This window comes from Clinocottus analis, unplaced genomic scaffold, assembly GCF_023055335.1.
Source record: "Clinocottus analis isolate CAN_PGR_092001 unplaced genomic scaffold, fCliAna1.0.p SCAF_7, whole genome shotgun sequence".
In the NCBI taxonomy this organism is placed as follows: domain Eukaryota; kingdom Metazoa; phylum Chordata; class Actinopteri; order Perciformes; family Cottidae; genus Clinocottus; species Clinocottus analis.
In genome coordinates, this window is record NW_027176229.1 from 22,421,609 (window position 1) to 22,431,701 (window position 10,093).

General features: G+C 44.3%; 1 protein-coding gene across 1 annotated transcript; it reads right to left on the reverse strand.

Moving 5' to 3' along the window:
• Positions 1 to 1,938: 1,938 nt before the first annotated feature.
• si:dkeyp-117b11.1 (B-cell linker protein) lies at positions 1,939 to 6,259 on the reverse strand. The gene is made up of 16 exons (XM_068605046.1): positions 6,134 to 6,259; positions 5,890 to 5,989; positions 5,710 to 5,777; positions 5,566 to 5,629; positions 5,383 to 5,472; positions 4,724 to 4,794; positions 4,483 to 4,525; positions 4,331 to 4,391; positions 4,078 to 4,114; positions 3,838 to 3,874; positions 3,603 to 3,756; positions 3,414 to 3,451; positions 3,257 to 3,303; positions 3,108 to 3,176; positions 2,168 to 2,326; positions 1,939 to 2,055 (listed from the first exon to the last, which is right to left on the reverse strand). The coding sequence occupies exons 1-16, from the start codon at positions 6,257 to 6,259 to the stop codon at positions 1,939 to 1,941; spliced, it is 1,281 nt and encodes a 426-aa protein (XP_068461147.1).
• Positions 6,260 to 10,093: the final 3,834 nt, after the last annotated feature.

Genomic DNA, 10,093 nt, shown 5'->3' on the forward strand with positions numbered 1-10,093 from the left:
CAATGCACGCGCGTCGGATGTATCCCTCCGCCGAAGCCACGCCCCTTTAACCCCCCATCAACTTCGAAATCAGGGCTCGTGACAAGTAAAGCGTCACACCTTTGCCCGTGATTTTCTTGAAAATCACATATTAAATGTTTTTTTTTCTTCTTTTTTAATACTGCATGTTGCTGACTGAAGGTTTAAGGTTTTTATTTAGCCATTTGGGCCTATAGACCAACAGACACCTTGGCATTTTGTTTGTGCAGGGCTCTCTGAGTCAGTTTTGGAAATAAAAACACACTATAATAAGAAAGAGAACAAATATAACATATGAAAACACTATACATACAGTAGTATATATGTACAAGAAAGGTATTTTGTCATCATCATCATGTCTGATGAGCAGCAGGTTGTGCATTCATATTCACTCGCAGTATTCACTTTTGTTGTTGTCATGCATTGTACTTTATTTGGTATTAATTCAGACTAACTTGCACTGAGACTTTGTGCACATATTCTTTGCATATGTCGGGGAAAATGGAACAGTGTTTGCGGTTTGTCTGAAAAAAAAATTCCTTTTCAAATCAACGAAGGCCTTTGACGCTCCTGATGTGAGTCAGTGTCTGACACACGGGATGTGGACACGCAGACAGCTTATGAAACACATAAATAAATAAAAAAGAGGCTACTGTTTCATAGGATCTGACTCACACAACACAAAAACCTCAATTGATAAAGGTTTTGCATGGAAAAATGGAGTTCAATGACAGGGAGGAACGCGTAAAGAAAGAAAAACTCCCGGTAGATTCAAATATGTTGATGTTATTAGAACAGCAGGCGATCCGTTAGCTGCTGGTATTCACCTGTAATCCTGTCGCAATAGGTCTCCACAACATGTTGTATGAATAGTAATAAAACAATCTCAGGCTTGGGGCGCGCTTGTGGCTTTCAGATGCTCGCCGTGTAATTGAAATGTCCATCCAGGGATCTCTGCTGCATGCCATCGGTCCTCTCCCTTCATTTCCTGTCATCCTTTTTCCTTTGCAATATACCCAATAAAGCCCCCCCGCCAAAAAAAACAACCCTTGAAATTAAACCCATGACTGGAACTGGAGTTGGAGTCTCAGTGGAGAAATTAAAAACACTTAACTTGAACAAGGAAGTTATTAAGCACTCATTTACACCAGCGGCATATGCATATATATCTATAAAATGTCTTCCAAATTTTCTAAAATAACATTACTAAAGCGTTACATTTAACATTTAACTGATGTGTTTAATGTAGTTTTGTGACACAGGATTTATGGTTCGGTCACAGAGAAGGTGGTTTCACTCTGACAGGAAGCAGGTGTTCACCAGCAGCATCTGGTCACTGGACATGATGGCTGCGTGTACACACACACTCACACACACACACACACACACACTCACACACAATCCAGTCCTCTCCACACTGACGAGGATCCCGAGTAGAAGGCTGGAGTTTACTCAAAAGGACTTCAAACAAAACACACACCTCAGAACGCCCAAACAAACACCACAGATCAACTCTAAATGTCAGGAAACTGAAGTAAAATGAATATGCATTTTGATTTTGCAGTGCACAAGTCAAACTAAACTAAACTACCGTGCAAAAAGTACACACCAAACCTGTACTTGTGACAAAGATTTAAATCATGGTTTATCTCGACGCTTTACCAGACGTGACCACAACCAAAAAAACACAGCAACTTTTTCCTTCTTTTCCTTTTTCACCGGAGAATAGTTTTGCGATAAAACGACGAGGAGATTTAACTTCAAGCCCCTCGTCCCGTGTTCAATCTCTGTTTCGGGGGATTAGAAGTTTGCGTTTTTATAAAGAACACGACCCGTTAGCTGATGTTGGTATAGATCCGCATCCAACTTTTAAACTGTGCCATTATCCTCGTGAAGCTCAGATAAACACATCTCAGTGCTTTAAAGGCGTGCGGGGTACGTCAGGTACGTGGTGTGCTTGGCCTGGCTCTTGCTGTCGATCAGAAGCAACTGGTTTTTCTTGTGGTGGGAAATCATCTCGTCCAGGTTGCCGAAAACCTGCAAGAGAGAAGACAAAAAAAAAGGTAAAGTGAGTTAATCAGAACAAAAAAAAAGCAAACCGCTCTCGTCCTGTCCCTCTCGTTGGCTCCTCCCCCGCCCGGTCGCCCACCTCTTCGTTCTTCTTGCCCTCTTTCCCGAGGGCGTAACCTCGGGTCTCTCCGAGGGAGCGGATGGGTATGTTGTACACCTTCTGCTGGTACAGCACGGCGAGGGTGTACGGCTGGCGGCCGCCCTGCACTGAGCTGTGTCGGATGAGGAAGGCCCCGTCCTGCAAAAACAAAATGGAGATCAACCCGTGGAAAACTGTGGAACCAATTTAGTCTCCAGACCTCCTTTTGCCCTGTGTTTGAGTCGTCGTGGGAACCCTAAATTGATTCCAATACTTGTTTATTGGTTGTATTTGTTCACCAAAGTCTCGGGAAAAAAATGTATATCTGTAAAAAAAAAAATCACTTTTAAAAATATATTTTGATCGTAACTATGAACGTCCAGCATGATATGGGTTAGGATTCCCCAAAAATGCCTCGAGGATTCCCCAAAAATGCCTCAAGCGGTCAATAAGACACCTTTTTGGAAAGATTTGGAAGCTGAAGAATCAGAATCTAAAAACAAAAATCTCAATAAAACAACGTATTGGTCTGTTAGGAAGGAGTTTCAGTCAAAAAACTGTGTCGTTTGGTTAAAAAATGAAATAAATGGCGTATTTTATGCCAAAAGATTGTCTGAATGGGGCATGCTGGGACTTAAAATTGTCACGGGAGGATTTTCGCACACAATTCCAAAAGGTTAAATGTTTTGATTATCTGTGATGAGGGCATAAAAAGAGAGATTACAGGGGAGTGGATGGGCGGATTAGGGATTGAGCGGAAAGTAAAAACATGATTTATTAAACAAAGTAAGAAAGTTTGCCTTTCATTTGAGTGCCAGCGAACCACTCGCACACAAACACTCAGCAAATGTCCCCATTGGCTGTTGCTTGGTTGATTTAAAAGGACCCGATTGGCCGATTCATATTTCCTGGTAATAAAACAGGACGTTTTCTGGCTCACCTTGTTGAGCCTCAGCAACAGATCCTCGGCCGTCTTCCTGCTGCAGTCCCCAGCAAACCACTCTTTGCCCTGCAGGAGGACACACACACATCAACAAACAGTCCCAAGTACTTCTTGTTTTTTGGGGGGGTTGCAGATTGACGGCGTACCTCGATCCCGCATTGTTTGGTCGCCTTCACACCACCAGAAGAGGAGGCTTGGAGAAAGATGGAGAGCAATGTTTTGGATTTACTTTGAATGAAGAATGCAAAGCAGAGACCAAATGAATCCCTCTGGTTGTTACGAATACAAGAAATGTGAGTTTACCAGCAATCTTAGCTTCTGCCACAGGAGCATTGAGAAGGCTGGAAATCAAGACACAAAACAAACACACACACACACACACAAAAAGCTAATTACACACTGAATTAAACGCGGATGTATTTGTGGAAAATGATTGTAAAATTGTGGCGGTTTTGAACACTTTTTGAGAGATGTTTCCTCCGTCTAACACACCTGTGTTTAGCTTCCTTCAGGTTACCCGGCAGGGGGGGCTTCGCGCCGGGAGTCGGTGGGGCGAGTTTGGCGGGAAATGTAGGCGGAAACGTGGCGGGAAATGTAACGGGAAATATGGCGGGAATCGTGGCACGTCTCTGCTCGAATGAAGACGCTACAGAGACGAGATGTGCACCGTTATGCTCCAAATAATGTATTTTTGGGTACGTGTGTGTGTTTGACTAGTGATCTTTACCCGTTTTTAACTCGTTCAACGAAGGCAAGAGGGAATTCTGAAAGGGGGAAAAAGAGGGGCATGAAAACACACCGTACCACGTCTGCGTTTTCATTTCCTTTACGTACAGCGAACGGTGAGAAGGAAAAAAAACCTCCATTTTGAATTCAGGCCGTTATCGCGGCGGTCTCACTTTGAATGAGAACTCAGAGCTTTGCATGAGGAAACAATATCACACAGAGATGAATGAGACGCACTCACAGACTGAGCTCTGGGAACCGGCGGCCTCATCCTGCAGCTAGCGGGAAAAGGAAGAGAGTTTTCAGTTTCAAAACATGTTTAGTGCAAGGGAATGGACTGTTCAACGCCACTAAAGCCACTTGCACACTTGCATTTTGCTGCAAAAAAGCTCATGAACCAAAACAGACTAGATTGCATCACTGGTGCACATCGGCACGCTCTGGTTTTTGGCGACGGGTTGCCAGCCGGCTGCAGATTGAGAGGGGGAACTCACATGGGCACGGGGGAAGGCACCGTGCTGGGAGCCGGCGGCATCCTGATCGGCTGGGAGAAAGCTGGGGAGCGGGAAGAACCAAAGAAAGGTCGTCACCATTGCGGAGCGAGCAAACTTTAAAGTGCAGCAGAGTTAGTGAGACGTAAACACACCGTCGACATTGGAGGGCTCCACGTACACGTCATCACCGTCCTCCTGAAACGCAAAATAGCACACGCGTCAGACACCGAGCGATTGGCTCGTTCGCAGCTGTGCGGCTGGAAACATCCAATCGTATTCCTGCGTGCATGACCCTTACGACCCGTCGTAATTACGCCTTCACAGCGAGGCTCTTTGTCGTCTCCTGACCCGTGTTGTGTGCTTTGGGTATTGCTGATGTGTGTCTGATCTCACCTGGTCTTCATTTGGATCCAGATACACGTCTGAAACACAGAAAGAAAGAGGGGAAAAAGACTGCCGGCGTGGTCGACAGTATTTGAAAAAGAAAGTGAAACGGGTTACAAACCAACATGGCCGACAAAGGACGCATTCAGTCGGTGACGGGTGAGGCGTTTAACGCAACGCAAAGAAGATAATACTGGAGATTAAAACAACAGGACCAAACACGTATGATATTATGATAACTGGCTGGACAGCCGGTTTAGTGTTTACTTAGATTTGGTGCATTACGTTTCAGTGGTCAACCTGAGAGTGTGGAGATACTCTTCTGCCGACAAACGTGTCAAAGTCCTTTGTCTTTTAACTCATTCTCGGCAACATTTTTCTGGCCGATCGGTTTGACGTCGTGTCCGCCGAGCTGCAGCTCACTGGCACAACAGCAGGTGTCGCTCTCCTCCTTCTTCTTCTTTCTATTCATTCCACCTAAACTTCAGTTGCTGCCGGAAACATTGAACTAATTCTTGTGTTTTTCTCGCGAATGCAAAGTGGCCCGTGGCTAATAATAAAAACCAAATACGTGTTAATGCATTGATGTTCCTGTCAGTCACCATTTTACAGAGTTACTTCTATGTGAAAGCCTGTTTGTGTGTGTTTAGTGGAAGTGATGGCTTCACCTTCCTCGGTCTTGGACGCGACCTCTGGCACCGGTGGGGGGGGCATCGCCGTCTTTCTCCCGGGTTTCTCAGTCCGGTCGATCTCCGGTGCTGAAGGATTTGGGTCAGAGAGGCGGGTCGAGATGAGGAGGCGGGTTGTGCAGTTGACGGGACACATGAAGGTAGAGAAGAATCACCGCTCACCTTTCATGGTCTTGGGATCAGGGAACACACCTTCAGCACGTTGTTGGGGTTTCTGGGCGACCGGCTGTTTAAATTAAAAGAAACACAACTCCGTTAAACTGAGTTTAATCGTCTCGAACCATCGGGACAATGAGCTGTTGTTACCGAGGGTTTGGTCGGCCTCGGCGGGAGAGCGGTCTGCCTCTGAGAAGGCACGGGATTGGACGACGTCCCTGCAAAATAAAAAGCAGGACGGAGGGACGCCATTTTAGGTGAAAGGCGTGTCCGAGGAGTCTGTTGCGTAACAGGAGCTGTCGGTAATGACGCGGTGCAGTTGCTGGTTACCCAGATAGACGTTCTCCTCTTCTCTCTGTGGCACCTCCACAGCGTGGCGCTCACATGGAGGCACTTCATACATGTCACCCTCGTCCTCGTCTTCATCATCCTGCCGTTTGGAAAATATAAATTGAACTGCTTTTTAAATAAAAGAGGGAAATGTGGCAGCAATGGAGTAAAAAATACGATAAAGATGTTGACAAATGTCTCATTTAGCACCTTTAAGAGTTCAATAACTTGTGTTTCTACTTACAAATTCCTCCTGTGGCCATTCAAACCCTACGTTCCCATCTGTGGTGGGGAAGAGGAATACATCGATAGTAGAAGATAATATGTAACCCAGCGAGGACACAAAGACGAGAGGAATGGGAACGTTCATTCATAGGTTGTCACGGTGTTGGTGTGGCTTCCTGTTTTATTTTGTAGTTTGTCCTCTGTGTCTCTGCACTTCCTGCCCCCTGTGGGCCTCAAGGTGTCTCCTGATTGTCTGCACCTGTGCTGCCCTCATTGTTTCCACCTGTGTCTCGTCACCTTCCCCTCGTATTTAAACTGTTCGTCTCCGGTCCCCTGGTGGAGTTGTACTGTGTGGTCATGTCGCCGGGCGAGTTCCTGCTATTTGTTTATAGACTCTTATCCTAGTTTTTGTTGGAACTAAATATCCTTCATACGATTGTCGGCGTTTGGGTTCTTACTTCCTCCTTTCAAGTGACAGTACAACTCGACCAAGGGGACAGGAGACAAACTGTTTAACTACAAGGGGACAGGAGACAAACTGTTTAAATACAAGGGGATAGGAGACGAACTGTTTAAATACAAGGGGACAGGAGACAAACTGTTTAAATACAAGGGGACAGGAGACAAACTGTTTAAATACAAGGGGACAGGAAACAAACTTTAAATACAAGGGGACAGGAGACAAACTGTTTAAATACAAGGGGACAGGGGACAAACTTTAAATACAAGGGGACAGGAAACAAACTTTAAATACAAGGGGACAGGAGACAAACTGTTTAAATACAAGGGGACAGGAAACAAACTTTAAATACAAGGGGATAGGAGACGAACTGTTTAAATACAAGGGGATAGGAGACGAACTGTTTAAATACAAGGGGACAGGAGACAAACTGTTTAAATACAAGGGGACAGGAGACAAACTGTTTAAATACAAGGGGACAGGAGACAAACTGGGTTTATGAGTTGTACTGTCGTGCGTAAGAACCCAAACGCCGACAATCGTATGGACATTTAATTCCAACAAAAACTAGGAAAGGATTTAAAACCCAAAAATCAGGCCATCGACCGGGGGCGTGACCACTCAGTGTTACACAGTACAACTCGACCAGGGTCGAACAGTTTAAATACGAGGGGAAGCTAACGAGGCACAGGTGGAAACAATGAGGGCAGCACAGGTGCAGACAATCAGCTGATGCGTTACAGAAACGAGAAGTACGGGAGGCAGGAAGTGCGGGAGGCAGGAAGTGCGGCGACACGGAGGACAAACTACAAAATAAAACAGGAAGCCACACCGACGCCGTGGCACAGGTGGGGTTGAGTCTCACCTGTCCTCCTGGGTGGAGCTGGAGGTCCACTGTGTCTGATGGGAAAGAGCTGTGAGAAGCTTTTCATGCATAAAACATTTCCCAGCAACACCAACGAGCTTTCGCGGTACTTACAGGTTCTTCCGCTTTCCAAAGAAGCTCTGAGGAACACAGAAACCTCAGGTGAGTATCGGCAGAGATTTAAAGCAGACTGAAATAAACCCAACCGCCTGGTAATCATTTACTTTATTAAACTTATCTATCATCATCATCAGGCAGGAGTCCCAGCTGCTGTTTTAGGGACGGACAATAGAGCTTTATTTAGTGCACCAGGTAAAAACACCTACTAGGTGACATATAAGTGAGTTTAGTCCCAGGGTGGGTGGAAAGAGCTGGAATACATATTAGATGGTTAAATATATTATTTTATATGCACGCAGTGCAGTCTGGTTTGGTATTTTCTTGACATTGAAATAACATAGAAGGACTTCTTCCATTAGTTTCTAATTGATAATACAAAATAATATTTTATAAATCATACAAGTGACGATAAAGGTGTTTAGTTATGATGATGGGTCTATTCCACCCTCAATTCTCAAGTAAAGATTATGATTAATACGTTTAATTCAACAATAAAATAACAATAAATGCATTAATGATGACGTATATTTACAGGTTATGGATCATTAATATACCTTTATTAGTCCAGCTTTGTTGCCTTATTCTCACCTGTTATGTCTGTTTTTATGGAAGTAGATTGAGAGCATTGTATATGCAAATACTGCTAATAAAGCCCATTGTGATGCTGACTTTATTTAACCCTTTAGAGGTCATTGAGTCATTGTTGCACACTTTAGATCAGACATACAACATTTATCTTGACACTCGGAACACGTTGCATTCTGGGAGTTTAATACAAGGATGCCGCTGCAGACCCAAATTTTATTTATCACCCTTTTGCTTCTCTTTGCTTTGTAGCGTGTCGGGTGCCATGTTTGTTTCTGTACTTCTGCTGCGTGTGAAACGAGCTGGAGGTTCAGTCTTCTCGCTGTAACTTGTGTAATCTTGGTGAAGCGTGTCCTCCTGCACCGTATCTCTGACTTTTTTTGGGTTGCAGTTACAGCTCATTTTTACTCAGCAGAGTTTTGTGCACACGGCATGCAGAATCGGGAAGTGGCGAGATGGTATCTCTGTTTTTCCCTCAGTGCCGGGCAGCCGGAGAGGAAGTGTTGCTGTAAGGTAAGTTGTGAGAGGACGACAGCGAGGGAAACGTCACAGCTGATGACGACGATCCGAAGAGAACGACTCTATACTCTTCTGATATTTACAACCTTTTCTTCTCTGGGGCAGAAATTCACTAAGAAATATCTGCTTTTTCAAAGCCGGGTCAAGTTACAGCGACAGTGTTCTGCTGCAGCTTGTCTCAGATAAACTGATCTGTCAGGCGGGGAAAAAAAATGGTTACAAGCATCACGCAACCATGAAATGAGACCTGATGCACCGGCCGTCATTCAAATGAGTCACTATTCAGACAGAGGTAGTGTATGTGTCATCACAAGCAGGTAAATCAGATATTAATGACATAAAACATGTGTTACATTTGGAAAGAGAGAGATAATAAAATACTATACACCACAAAGAGTTCCACAGATGGATAAATACTCAAAGCGGATAGATTTTGTTCACACTGTCGCAGACTGGATGTTTTTGAGAACATGCGTATGAAACCGCAGAACATTTTATCTGTTGACGCTGCAGGAAGAGAGTTGAGAGCTCGCGCTTTCATGAAGCCCGAGCTGAGAAAACCTTCTATAGATACACATCACACAGCGTCAGACGCAGAGATGTCCTTAACACACAAGGAGTTTTCATAAACGCTCAGTAATGTGGATGTAATAGCTGGATGGGTTAGCGAGAACAGCTAGAACCATCTGGTAAGTTCAGAAAACCAGGGAAAGACAAAAGATATCCAAAATGAGACGATATTTCGTCTCATACCAGTGGATATAATATAAATATATTGCCCAACCCTATCCAGACATATGCAGACTGTAAGAAAAATACATTTGAAAGGTTTTTCCCCTGGGGCGTGTGGGAACATTTGCACGAGACACAACGATAAAAACTACTCAAAAAGATCACCAGCGACGTTAAAAAGTCAAATAAACAAAACAAACTCCTGAATCAGATACGAAACAACAAATAAACGTTAACTCCGAGGGTGCAGAGAAGCGACAATTCAATGGAAAAATGTGGACACACAATTCATGTACGGGGCAGATTCAGCAAAGGACACACACAAAAGAAAAGGGAACAGACTTTGTTGACCTTCAGTCGACAGTAAAGCACAACGCTGATGCCTGTAGTATTAGTAGTATTAGTAGTATTAGTCGTATTAGCAGTACTAGTGTAGATCTTTTCCTCTGATCAGAACTCCCGCCAAGAGAGACGTTGAAATAAAAGCAATTACTACTTCTGGAGCTTGTCACAGTTACAGAAACTACGGCATCAACAACACCTGCTCACTTCCTTGTGGCCTCCGTACATAAACTGTAAAGTGTGACAGAAACAAAACGGTACTTTACCATTGTCATGGTTCGGGGTCCGGTCTCTCAGATCGTCAGAGTCCTGAGGAAATGTCTTTTTGTTTTCGGCTGCAGGCGTTTAGGACGAAC

Excerpts from the sequence above, each read along its gene's own strand:
- si:dkeyp-117b11.1 (XM_068605046.1), bottom strand. The coding sequence starts at position 6,259 with ATGAACGTTCCCATTCCTCTCGTCTTTGTGTCCTCGCTGGGTTACATA. Across the intron at positions 4,526-4,723 it reads TGGATCCAAATGAAGACCAG|GAGGACGGTGATGACGTGTA; the intron begins GTGAGATCAGAC and ends TTTGCGTTTCAG. Across the intron at positions 2,327-3,107 it reads TGTTGCTGAGGCTCAACAAG|GACGGGGCCTTCCTCATCCG; the intron begins GTGAGCCAGAAA and ends TTGTTTTTGCAG.